At 45.8% G+C, this 13,734-nt stretch overlaps 1 protein-coding gene across 2 annotated transcripts in view; it reads right to left on the bottom strand.

Annotated features, from left to right (window-relative positions):
• SEPTIN8 (septin 8) overlaps positions 1-12,242 on the bottom strand; it is a 36,071-nt gene extending 23,829 nt beyond the window's left edge. For both annotated transcript variants that reach the window (XM_069103852.1, XM_069103851.1), the window contains exon 1: positions 11,881-12,242. Coding sequence is in view for 1 of the 2 variants with exons in the window: in XM_069103851.1 (XP_068959952.1) it covers positions 11,881-11,910 (30 nt within the window). In the remaining variant the exon portion in view is untranslated. The remainder of the gene's footprint in view (positions 1-11,880) is intronic.
• Positions 12,243-13,734: the final 1,492 nt, after the last annotated feature.

Genomic DNA, 13,734 nt, shown 5'->3' with positions numbered 1-13,734 from the left:
CTCATCTGATCTCTTCTCTCTCTCTCTACTTTCTTTCTCAGAAAGATCAACCAATCACATCGCTGAACTCCTGTGCTTTTTGACTCCTGAGTCTGTATCACCATCATTTCAAACAGCATTGTCCATGACAAAACCCAACACTCTCCAGCAAAAAAATGGTCCTCTTGTCAATATGTCTGTTAACAGCATCACCATTCTCACACGTATCACTTCCTTTCCATCTCCAAAGCCACCATGTAATCCAGGTCCTCACAGCTCACACCTGTGTCACTGCAATGATCTCCTACCTACTCTCTCTGCCTCCAGAATCACCTTGCTCCCATCTCCACCTGTATGAAAACCAGTTCTCCAAATAAACAACTCAAATCACAAAAATTCCTCCTTGAAAAACCTTGAGTGGGGCAGCCAGGTAGCACAGTGAGTAAGAGCACTGGCCCCAGAGTCGAGATGACCTGGGATCGAATACAGGCTCAGACACTTAGCACCCACCCAGAAACACCTGGCCGTGTAACCTTGAGCAAGTTACTTAACCCCAATTGCTTTAAAAAAAAAAACCTTCAGTGGCTCACAATGAGGACTAAATCTGTAGCTTATCTTTTTTCTTTTAAATGGAGAAACTAAAAATGCCCAGAATTAAAGACGTGTTATGTTTGCACAGATGGCTGCTGTGTTTGTTCATCCTCCTTCTTCCAAGGGTGACACAATCAGGACATGATCTAACGTCCTGTAGCTCAGCCAAAACCCAAGAAGCCAGCTGTACTGAGAATCCTCCCCGCCCCTCTCTGCATCCCTCACTTATCCTCCCCTCCTCCAGCTCCCTTCACTACTCACCTCCCAACCACTGAGCTGTGAATGAAAGAAAAGATAGATGTTTCTGTCCCTGAGTCCTCACTCATAGACCCTGGGTTCAGTTGTAATCACAGAAAGTACTCTTAGAGCCCCCAAATCCTACCCTTGGCATGGTTTCCCAATTCTATAAATGGGTTGGCTGGCACTAGACTTTAGAGACAACACAGCAGTAACATGCTGGCAAGAGGCTGCTGAATCCAAATGGGGATCACCCAGGTGGCACCACAGATAGGAATGGGCTAGGAATCAGGAAGACTCATCTTCATAAGTTTAAATCTGGCCTCAGACATTTACTAGTTGTATGACCCTGTGCAAGTCACTTAACTCTGCCTCAGTTTCCTCATCTGTAAAATGAGCTAGAAAAGGAAATGACAAACCACTCGAGTATCTTTGCCAAGAAACCCCAAGTGGGGTCATAGAGAGTCAGACACAACTGAAACAACTGCACAACAACATACCTAAGTGGTAACATTTAGTTATGCATACCTCAAAGCAGGGCTAAGGACAAGGAATGTTCATTCCAGGCTTAGGGGTCAGTCTATAGCTACAATTAAGAATACTCTATGGTCAAGGGTCAGATCCTTAGCATTATTCTCTAATAGTTGGGCCAATTACCCTTTACATAAGAAACAGCCACCATAAATATCAATAGCTCTTTGTGAAGTAATGCTGGACTACTCTATATACACCAAAGGCTTTGCCAACACAAGTTAGCTTCCCAGGGATTCTGTATACTCTTTGGAGCTGTTGCTGTGGACAAAAGCAAAGTTTTCCCCCTTTCCCAGCCCCTACAACTGTACACATTGCATTAGCAGAAGAGAGAAGTAGTTATAACCCAGATGATTCGGCTTCCTCAACCCACAACTCAAGCTATCCTGCCACCATCCTTTGGGTTTCTTAAGGCTATTTGGTGCCTTGAGCTCCTCTAAGTCCTAATTACTGATTCTCTCTTTTGTTGCTGCAATTATGCAGCATGTCCTAGTCTGATATCTGCTTTTTCTGTCCTTCATATCCCTGACTACTATACACTGAAATCTGGCTATAAGAATAAGGTTTTTGAGGATTTATTTATAAGGACAAAATCCCTGCTACTAGTTACCTATACGACCTTTGACAAATCACTTAAAACCTTTTTAGGCTTTAGTCTCCTCATCTATAAAACAAAGGGGTTGGACTGGTTTCAAAAATTCCTTCCCAGCTCTCTAAATTTATAATCCCATTATGAGCTAAAACATAGAAATTTAGAAATAATGCACAGAGGATAGCTAAGCAGAATTATATATAAAACTACCCAGTTTCAGAATGTCAGTGCCAAAGCTTTCCAACATAATCCTGAACTAAAGTATTAGGCCTAGTTTCGGTCATTACTATCTCCAGGCCTAGAGCTTCCAACAGATGACTGGCAACCTCATAATCCCACTGCACTTCCCTTCAAATTTGGTATTGCCCAACTGGGTGTTGGTAACCAAGGTCTCCACTCCATTTTACAACTCATTCTCAGCTAATAAGGAAGCATCCTGATTGCGTGGTAGGTTTTTTATGTCTCCTCTATTCCCCAAATATCATTAGAAGACTGTCTTTTGCCTCTTTTTGTGTCCCTAGGTGTTTAGCGGCTGACTGATTGACTGATCTAGATATTTCCCCTTTCTCTGCTTAAAGTAGAGAAAGGGATAGAAACAATCACTGAATACAATTAAAGTTCATACCTCGAATTAGACCTTACAAAGTAAACAGAAACCAGCTTTCCTAACACTACATGCTAGAGATTGTGTAGTTAGAGATGCATCACTTACACAAATGTGCACTCAATCTCCTGGCCAGATGTCATAACTCTCTGATTGCCCCAAAGGGTGGCCAAACCAAATGAAGGGGCCTGGTTACCCATCAGGCCTCTCCTCTTCCAATGATAGATACATTGTCCCATCATCTAAGTAGCATCTTCAGTTAATGGAAATTAGTAGCAATCTCTTCTTCTAGAAATTCCTTTGAAGATTCCTTTTATTTACTTAGTTGTGTCCACGCTGTATCTTAATCCAATGGCCTGCCAGAGTCAAGTGTGAGTTCTCTGAGGTCAAGGACTATTTTATTGTTTGCCTTTTTATCATCATGCCTAGCACTGAACAGATACTGAATAGATGTTTGTTGAGTCAGCTGAAGAGCAAAAAAAGAAGGAACAATCACAGTCAGGATCTGTCATACATCTTTTCCTTAATAGGTGTGGTTTCGCTAGCCTGACACACAAGTTAAGAGGAAAATAAGGGCTAGAGAGATTCAACAACTAGCCCAGCAACTCAACAGCAAATTCAGAAATAAACCCCAAGTTTCCAACTGTTTTTTTTAGCCCTTATGCTCCCAAAGTCCAGAGGTTCCCGCAGTCCCTGGATAGCCTGATTAACTTTCCAAACTATTCTCTAGCTGTGGCCCTGCTAATCATCCCACCTAGCCCTGAGCTCAGGAGGAAAGCCTCCAGCCAGCAAACTTACAGACTGAAACGGAACTCTCCCTAGGGTCTGGGAAGAACTCCAAGTGTTTTCCCAGACTGCCTGGACTCTAATCCCAAATTTCCCAAGCCAGGCTAGGTCATTAGAAAAATTAATTCTGGAGTTATCCACCCCAGATTGGAGCCACCCTAGAGAGCACATGGGTCACTGGACATCTAATAAGACTGTAAGGCTCTAATGAGACTTATCACCAGAGTACATGGGAGTCAAAGGCTAGCTAGTTCTAACATTTCCTCAAAGGGCATGAAATGGACTAACTCCCTAACAAGACCATAAAAAATCCCAGGGTAACAAGGGTCAAACTTGCTTCAGCATACTCCTTTGTCTTCTTTACCTTTACTTGGGGACAAACAAATTATCTTGCTGGACGCTACCTCCTTTTCCCTAAGCACTCAAACACAGTTCGTATTTTATTAATTTTCAGCTAAAAAAAACAACAAAAATTCATGTCAGAAAATTTGCAAAGATGTGTGTGTGTGTGTGTGTGTGTGTATAAAATCTTATTGGAACTTCAAAACAACCTGGTGTAAAGATTGTGTTAAAGATACTGTTATTCCCATTTTACAGATAAGGAAACTATGGGTTAATTGACTTGTCCATGGTCCCATAGCTAGGAAGTGACAATGGTGGGATTTGATTCTAGTTCTTCCTAATCTCAAGTCCAGTATTTTACCCACTATTTTCACACTGCCTCCTTTTTTTAAAAGGCATTTTAAGTTGGTTCCATATACACAGCTCTGTTTCCCTACTTTGAGGGTGACTTTGTTGTAAATCGTACAGAGGGTATTCTTTTCAGTCATGGGTTAGGTTAGCCTTTGAGATACCTTCTTACTCTGAGATTCTCTAATCTCTGCTGAATGCCCTCTAATTAGGGGAACTCTTTACTTTCCTAAGCAGCCCCTTCTACTTTGAGATAGCTCTAATTGTTAGAAAGTTTTTCATTACATTGAGCCTAAATCTTCCTCTACACAACTTTCATCCTTGCTCCTAACCATATCATTTAGGCTCAAGTAGAAAATCCAATCCTTCTTCTACATGACAACCCTTCAAATCTTTGAATCAGGTCCCCTCTAAAACTTCTCACATCTAGGCTAAATATGCCCCCAGTTCCCTCAATGAATCCTCAAGTGATAAGGTCTTCAGAGCCCTCACCAATCACTGCCGCCCTCTTAGGGATGACCTCCAGTTTATTAATGTCCTTCCTAAAACTCAGCACCCAAAACCATGCACAATACTCCACATACAGTCTGAGCAGAGCAGAAGCCAGCAGGACAGTCATCTCCCTTGTTCTGGACTCCCTGCCTTCTCTCAATTGAGCTTAGCTTTTCTAGCTGCCACACATCACCACTGACTCAAACTTGTAGTTCACTAAAAGCCCCAATCATTTTCATGTGAACTGCTCACATGTCTCCAGTTCCTCCATGAGACAATGAGGGACCTTGACATGCTCTCACTCCCCATACAGGGTCTTCCCAGAGTGATAAACAGGACTTCTCAGGATATGGTTGTTCAACAAATTAAATTCAGCCACCAAAGATAAAGCTCCTCCCACCTACAAGGCTCTGCTAAGTGCCATTAACAACAATTATGCTGCCTGCTTCCCTTCAGGTTAGAAACTGGTGTGAACATGGTCCATGCTTACACCTCCCCCCCTTAAAGTTTCTCTTTTGGGTTCTCATAGTCCCTGCCTAGCCAAGGTGTCTGTTACCAATAGAATTGTGAAAGAGCCGCTATAATTTTGAGGTTTCGAGGTCTGTGAATAAGTGGCCCAGTCTGGAGCTGGGAAGACAAAGAGGAAGCCCTTAGTCCTATGGGATCAGAAAACCAATATAGTGTTCTCATAGCTCAACAGAAGGGTGGGCTGCCCCAACCACCTCAAAGCCACAGGTCACACTTCAGGCGCCACCACAAGAAGGAAACCCTCGTCTGGCTCTCCATCACTCACATCCAATTTGCCAGCTATGGCAGCCTGAATTCTATCTAACAAAATAGATCTGTCTCTCCCAAGTCCACCATAAAGGGTTTTAGTAACGAATTAATATGGCGGGTATGAAAGAAAATGTGGTACCTTCATGCTCAAGGTACCCCTGCCCACATGAAGCAAGCTTTCCCTCTTTCCCTGATAGCAGGACATAGGGAGGATCTTCTCCTTCAACTCTAGGAAATGATCAAAAGGGCAGGGTCTCCCCCCCTCCACCAAGGTCGTGGGGCATACAATGACACATAAAGAAACCTACTGGATTCCCTGAAGTTTTCTGATTCCCTCCAGGTTTCTGTGATGAGGGGTGGTTCCTCTGCAGCAGTTCTCCATGCCAGGAACACCGTGAGAGGCCAAAGAAACTCAAGAAGTGATGGAGAAGGGGTGTGATGTCATTTTCTCAATGTGCCATACTAACTAGTAGATTAGGATAAGAGGGCAGCAGTCTCAGAGTAAAATGGGTTCACTCCACCTGAGCACCCAATCACCCTCAGGCTTCGGGGCTTCCAGGACTCTCAGTTCAGCCACAGCACCATTAGCCAGGAAGTATGGGTTTTAAACATGCTCTAACATGGGCCCTTAGCTATTCTGACATTCCCAGATGTCTCCTCCCCCACTCAGCTCTGGGCTCCTTCCCAGATCCTGGGTCTAACAAAACCAAGTATAATGAGGTTCCCATCATGATAGGGATCAGCACAGAAAGGACTGAATCTGATGGGGAATGATCATAAAATGGGTTCAGGATGACAGGATCTGGGCTTTGTGATACCCACATTGATGGGAGTTAGGTCTAGTATGATAGAATTAACAGGATAGCACCCAGAATCTGGACACACAATCTACTCTGCAGGGCTGAAATGTGAAATATTTAACTGAGTACTACACAGAACACCAGGAGATTTGTAGCTAGTCTTATATAGTACTCACCTGTACCATAAGGGACTCTTGTACCCATGTTTTTACCCTATTAACAGGGGAAGGGATCTGTGGGGTTCAAAATGGTAGATCTAAAGTCTCTAAGATCTCTGTTTCTGTCACATCACCCTAAAAGCATGAATTAATAAGCTTTCCACAGAGCAGCTCTACACAGCCCAAGGCCTCTGGACTCCTTCTCTGGCGGAAGTACATCAGATCCCCTTCCTCACCCCAAAAACCCCTGAGAACTCAAATGGTTCTAGAGAATAGGGGCAGCTGAGGGGCTCAAAAATGAAAGAAATCTCATCCATGGAGACCTTGAGGAATGAAATATTCAGTCATTTGAGTCATGGGAGTAGTTCTAGAACAGGGCACTTTAGATGCCTTGATTTCCATTAATAACTACAACTATTTGTTTATATTCCTCTGACTGGTCTAATCTGCCTTAGGGAAAGGCCCCAAGGGGACCCATGGGGCAACAAAGGACCAGAGAGGCTGGGAATGCTCAAGGCATTTTAGAGAGAGGGCAGCCCTTGGCCCCTTTCCTCTGGACTTCTGCAGCTGCTCCTTATTCCAACAGACTGGACGTGGGCCATGGAGGAATCTGTTTTAGTTACTACTCAAAACACACAGTTAGCCCCTCGTCCGGAGATCCCAGGCCCAGATTCTCACCTCTGACTGGTCCCTGTCCATCACCATTCCTACATCCAGTGTGACCTGATTTCTCCTTTGCAATATCTTCCCATCCTCATCTCTTCCTTGCTTTCCATTCTTCCTTTTGCCCCACTACGGTAGGTGGGCCCTCACCATTTTATACCTGGATTACCCAAAAGTCTAACAGGCCCCTTCTTCCCAGCCTCCCCTAATCCCCTAATCCATACATTTGCTCCAAGAAGAGCAGGGTTTTTTTAGCTAACCCTTTCATTGCCATTTTCCCAATCAAAAACTTTTAGTGGCTCCCCACTGCCTATCATATCAGGCACAAATACTTCTCTACCTTATTTTCTAGGCCATAATTTGTTTAGCCAGGGAGCCTCACACTCTCATTCTCTGGTCCAGTGTTGGCTCTTATACATGGCTCATTCCTGCCTCACTATTGGTCACTTTGCTTTCCCTGACCAAAATGCCTTCTTTGTTCCTTTTGGTTACCCATCCTTCAAGGCCCAGTTCAGGAGGCAATGTGGAAAGGGTACTGGATCTGCAGTCACAAGTCCTGCCCCGCCCCCTCCCAACAATGCTGGACAACCTTACTTCACCTCTCTGGTCATTGGACTAGACCTTCTCTAAGGGCCCCTCCAGCTCCAATATCCTGATTCTAAGTCTGGCCTCCTTCATGACTCTGTCCCCCTCCCCTCTCTATTGATCTCTTCCTCCTCTAACATCTATTTCATGACCTGTCTCACCTAACAAGAGTTTAAACTCTTTGAGGTCAAGGACTCCTCTTTATCTTTTTTTTTTTGGAGGGGGGAAAGCAAGGCCACTGGGGTAAAGTGACTTGCCCAAGGTCACACAGCTAGTAAGTGTGTCAAGTGTATGAGGCTGGATTTGAACTCAGGTCCTCCCGACTCCAGGGCCAGACCCCTCTTTATCTTATACTCCTACCTCATCTGGGCTGCTGGCTGACTAATAATATCAATAACAACAACAATAATAGCTAGTATTTACATACTTTAACGTTTGAAAACTGTTTTATATATGTCAATTCATTAGAACCTCACAACAACCCTATAAGAGAGGTTCGATTATTATCCCCATTTTACAGATGAGGAAACTGAAGCACTGACTTGCCCAAGGACAGAGTCAGGATTTGAGCTCAGATCATCCCACACTTTATCCAGAACACTGCCTGGCTGCTATGATTAGTCCCATGCTCATTTATAACCAATGCCATCTGTTAATTCTTTCTGAGGGAGCCAGAATGGGGAGCATACTCCAAGTGGGGTAGGACAGAACAGAACACAGTCTTTGCTTTTCTTGGAGCTCGCCCCCTGAAGCACTAGATTCTCCCTTAATAATAACGATCCCTCACATCTGAATGCCACCTTCTGATCCTCATTCGAGTCCTGTGAGATAGGAAGAGCAGGTGTTATTATACCCGTTTGACAGAGAAACTAAAGCACAGTGACCATCTCAGATTATAGTGAGTTTGTAAAACTGAAACCCAACCCCCAGCAGAACAAGGTTTTTGTTTCTAGTGTTGCTTTTTTTTTTAACAGCAATCAATGATTTTGTTTTTGTTTTTTGGTAGGACAAGTGGGAAAACTGACCTTCTCTGTCCCAGATACCACAGGACAGTTTCTCATCACGGATAGGGAGAGTTTGGAAAAAACCAAGGGGGAAAACACTAGAGAGGGAAGACAGTGGGCTACCATAGGCAGAGATAATGGGGAAATAGAGATGGAATTGTGGATCCTCTTTGGTGAAGATGGAGAACAGTCCCCACCTCTCTCCATCCCTTCTCCTTTTCTTCTCCTCCCACTCATAGGCTTCAGAGTGGGAACAGGAACTCCAAGAAAACACTGGTTCTTTGGGAAGTGTTAGGATTACCAGGGCGACAACGGAAGTGGCAGATGGTACTGGGGATAAAGCAGAAATGATGTTGGGGGTGGGGGTGGGAGGAAGGTTGGCTAGGAGAGATGCCAGGCAAGAGGCAAGTCATGCCAAAAAGCAGAACTGTTTCCAATCTCTGAGCTTTCCCACTTGCCCAACTCAAGTTTTCTCTCTTGTCCAGCTCATAATCACAGACAGGTTCTGTGAGACAGGTAAAAACCTAACAGGTTCTGATAGACCTATATCATAAAGTACAAGCTGGTGTGACATGTCCCAAAAAGTCACACTGTGTGAACAGCATAGTACTAGGTCCAAAGAGAGGTGCCAAAAAGACCTCCTTTTTGACCTGTGAGAACTAGAAGAGACGAGGCTGGGCTGATGGGCCAGGCTAAGCAGAAGCAGCTCTATCTCTTCTACTTCTCAGAACAAGAAACACCAGATTCTGATGTTATAAGGAGCCATCAACCCAAAGCCATCTCTACACTAAGGCAAAGAACTGCCCAATAAGGCCCTAAATTACCACATCTTCCATAACAAACACCTCCCAGCCCCAAGGGCAGCATCCAGTCCAGCCTGCCAAGCAGGGTTTCCTGCCCATCTGTAAGGCTAATCACAAAGCTGATTTAGAAGGCAGGTCTGAAGGCCACCAGGCTGACATTTGCAAGAAATGGCCATAAATAACATGGGATTGGGAATGCTCATAAATGCAGTTTGAAGCATTTAAAAAACAGTAATTCAGCTTCCATCAAAGTCCTGTTCCAATGTCTCATTATGGTATGGAGGGAACCCTGGGTTCTCCTATAAGGCTATTCAAGCTTTGAAAGGTCCTAGCAAGCTGCAAGAGCTCTGAATACTGGCCCAGCAATGGCCTACCACAGAGAAACAAGCGTAGCTAAGTTCAGAGAGGCTCACCATCAGGCCAGCTGCAAAGTGATGCACTTTGGGGCCACAGCAGCCCTCTACTAAGTCATAGAGGGCCTATCATTTACACTCACAAAATCACATAGCCTTGCAGCACTGAAGTAATTAACCTATCACAACCAGCCCTTTTAAGTGGACCAGGGAAGATAAGGGGCAGCCAGAGGAGGGTGAAGTGCCTTTTCCAAGATATGTCAGATGAGGCTGGGGTAAGATGTCCATTTCTAGGCCTGGTTCTGTCCATCACTGTCACGGCTCAAGGCAGGCAGGTACCTGCTTCCCACAAGGCTCATTTTAAAAGAGGCCCATTTCATAAGGCAGGGCAATAGAACACAGGTAACTCAGATTTGGGTCATAGCTCTTTGTTATATGACCTTGATTGGGCCACTCCCCTTCTGTAGGCCCTCCCCAACAATTATCTGAATACAAATGGCACTGTCATGATATGAGCTGGGCAATCAGGAGGTCTACATCCTACTCTGGGGTCCTTCACTTACTAGCTGTGTGCTACTGGCCAAGTCACTTCACTCATCCAGGTCTCAGTTTCTTCTACTGTAAAATGTGAGGGGGAAGGAACAAGGCTAGACTAAACTGTATCAAAGGTACTATCCAGCTCTAAAATTCAATGATTCTAAATCCTAAAAAAGTACTTGGAGATCACTTTGCCAACCCACAACCTGGTAAATGACATCTTATTAGTTTTCATTGTGAGGGTGCTAATGACATCACTTACTAGGATGGGAGGGCGTGTCTCTGAACATAAGCCTGGAAGATGGGGTAGAAAATAGGGGATGAGCACAATCTAAATAGTGATTTTTTGGCCTTTCACATACAAAAGGCCAATCTTCATACCCATCATTAACCACATTTATAATGCTCTTACAAGCACAACCTAGTAACCACTGGATACATTTGCATAGATGGGCCTAGTGGGAATTCTGGTCATAGAACAGTTTCAGTTATCACTTTTTAGGCAGACCAATTACATACAAAAACACACATTAGCTCTCATACTACAAAAAAAGCAGTAAATCTATCATTCACAGTTCTAGGTTATCACTTTGTCTCATGGTCTATTCTGTTGATCAAATCTAAACCAGTGTTGGCCCATTAAGAACAGGGATCTACATTCTACATGATTCTACAAAGTCTCCAGTGAATTAAGGAATCTTCTGAGTCAGCCCCACCTGGGCTTTTCACTGTCTCAGACACATTCGGTGTTATACACACTTGATAGACAACAAGGGGAAATTCCTAACAAGGCACTGACATAAATCCAAGTCTGGGTGAATTATAAAAAACCACCTTTACAAGGTTACCTGCTGAGACAGACCAACTCCCCCAGTTCAAAACTGGGAGGGCACCCTGTAACCCTTGTAGACCAAACCTTGATTCATTTTGAATTTGGAATCAACCTGACTAGGGAGAAACTGACACAGACCTAAAAAACAGAGGCCTCCCAAGTAATTCACTGCCATATCTATTTATCCACACCCATCTGTGGATCGCACAGATAGACTCCATCCTTCAGCCCTTCCAGGAGACAGGCAGGGCCAGATCCACCGGAGCCCTTATTACCTGGGTGTTTGCGGCTGCTCTGAGTTAATTTGTTTTGTTGTTGTTGTTGTTTTTGGGGGGGTGTCAATTGAAACCACAGAGGCCTTGATCATATGGTTTTTGCTTCCCACACACCGTGACATAAACATGGGGCGCTTCATCACATGGGCTGAGAAAAACGTCCCAGTGGAAGAGGTGCAGCTAAGGGGTTCTGGGGTCCCTGGGCCCTGTCAGGGTGCCACAAGTCTCTGCCAGTCACTGACTCCAAGGGGCAGAGTGGTCTTTCCACCCATCGTAACCCTTTCGATCAGAGCCCCCTCCCGCGGACCCCGCGCAAGAGTAGTCTCCGGCTGTGCCAGCCAGCGCGCCCCAGGGGCTCGCCCCACCCTGCAGGTCAGGCTCGCGCGCCCTGGACCTGGGCTCCGCAGCTGCCCCGAAGCGGGGCGCCGGCACCAAGCAGAGGTGGCTCGGGAGCCCTGCGGGGGACCAGGCTGGGTGCCGCCCGAGCAGAGCCCCGCGCCCCGGCTTGGACCGGCCCCGCGGAGCTCCCTCCCTCCACTCAAACTTTGCCGCCCCCCGGGAAGCCGCGCACGCCGCCCGCCAGCCCCTCACCGAGCGGCGCTCCAGGTCCGGAGCCGCCATGGACGGGCTCGAGGGAGGCCGGGACACGGGAACCGTGGGATCGGAGCCGGCTCCGAGGCTCGCTCTCCACTCGGGTCGCTGCGGCTGAATGGATCCAATATGGCCACTTCCTGGAAACTCCCCTTGGAGAGGAGAAGAGGTTGCGGGGCCGCCTCCTGCCAGAGCTGCCCGCCCTAGGCTGGGGGACGCCCGTCTCCACTGCGGCTCCGGCCTCGCCTTCTAGCCCAGCCGGAGCCCCGGGCTCTGCTTAGCCCGGGAGCCCACCCTGGGTCCAACAACTGGGCGGCTGCACAGAATGCCGGGACTTGTAGTTCCCGAAATTTGGGGAGGGAAGGAGAGGGGCAGGGCTTGGGAAGAGGGGGGCGGGAAAACCTGTCATCTCCCTTCAAGAATTGGGCTTTCTGGAGCAATGTGCCAGGAGGGGGTTGCGGGTTTGCCGTATGTTTTAGGACTGAGAGATGGCGAAAAGTTTTTAGATCATCTAGTGGAAGCCTCTTATTTTTACAGATGAAGAAACTGAAGTCCGGAGGGAAGTGACTTGCCCAAGGCCACACAAAATAATAAACATCAGAGCAAGATTCAAACCCTGGTGTACATGCCAAATTTGTACACCATTACTGTCTCCCACTTCACATTAGTGTCTTTCTATATGGATCCTCAGGGCTAATTTGAGTTCACACATATGTTGCCCTATGCCTAGTCACAAAAATCAGGGAATTTCAGAATTGGAAGATATCAAAGAGACAATCTAGTCCAACTTGTACCTATACAGGAATTTCCAACACGCCGTTCCCAACAAACAGGAATGAAGACCTTGAGAGGATATCTCAGACTCAGATGCTTTGTCTCATCTCTCTTGATCTTCCTGTGGCTTTGTCCAAAGTGCTGACAACTCCATGTTTCAATAGAAGACTGAACTTCCCAGGAGCTGAACAATCTTCAAATAGCTTGGCCCACATACACGGGTAACATTTAGGTATGACCCACAATGGTTATCTAAAAGTCCAAGGCAGGAAGGGGCCAAAAGCCACTGTAAGACAAACCATTGCAGAACCACAGAGATACAGGCTAAGTTTTCATTTGGGGTTCATGGATTTATGTCCTGCTTGATACCTACCTCTGACACCACACCCGAACTGCAACACTGATGCAACCATAAGAAAGGCAACCATGATGGGAGGAGACTTGAAACCAGGGGGTCTTAGCCTTGAAATGGGAAGTCAGACAGTCAATAATTTTTTTTTTTTATTAAGCACCTACTATGTGCCAGGAACAGCATTGGGGATGCAAAGAAAAATAAAAGGAGAGCCCTGCTCTCAAGGCCCTCACTGTCTAAGAGGGGAGACAACAGGCAAACAACTACATACAGACCAGATATATGCAGATAAATTGGAAACAATACACCAAAGGAAGGTACGAGAATTAAGGGGATCAGGAAAAACTTCCTGTAAAAGGTGCCATTTTATCTGGGGCTTGAAGGAAGCTAGAGAAGCCAGGAGGCAGAGATGGGGAGGGAGAGTATTCCATGGATGGGCACAGCCAGAGAAAAGGCCCAGAGGCAGGAGGTCAAGCAGCTTATTTGAGGAATAGCAAGGAGGCCAGTGTCACTAAGTCTCAGCAAATGGTAAAGAGGGGTTGTAAGTTATAGGAAAGCTGGAAAGATGGGCGGGGAGGAGGGAGGAAGAGGCAAGGGAGGCAATGAAGGGCATTAATTGCCAGAGAAATTTAGATTTTATTTTTGATCCTGGAGGTGACAAGGTACAGGGAAGATGATTCCTAACCTTCAGTTAGCTGAAGAGCTGTCATATTTTGCTTTGAAGAATG

Source organism: Petaurus breviceps, unplaced genomic scaffold (assembly GCF_028583685.1).
Source record: "Petaurus breviceps papuanus isolate PSGF00001 unplaced genomic scaffold, PetGlider_PUasm1.0 64, whole genome shotgun sequence".
In the NCBI taxonomy this organism is placed as follows: Eukaryota; Metazoa; Chordata; class Mammalia; order Diprotodontia; family Petauridae; genus Petaurus; species Petaurus breviceps.
Note: the sequence above shows the minus strand (reverse complement) of the source record. Positions and strands in the feature narration are given on the sequence as shown.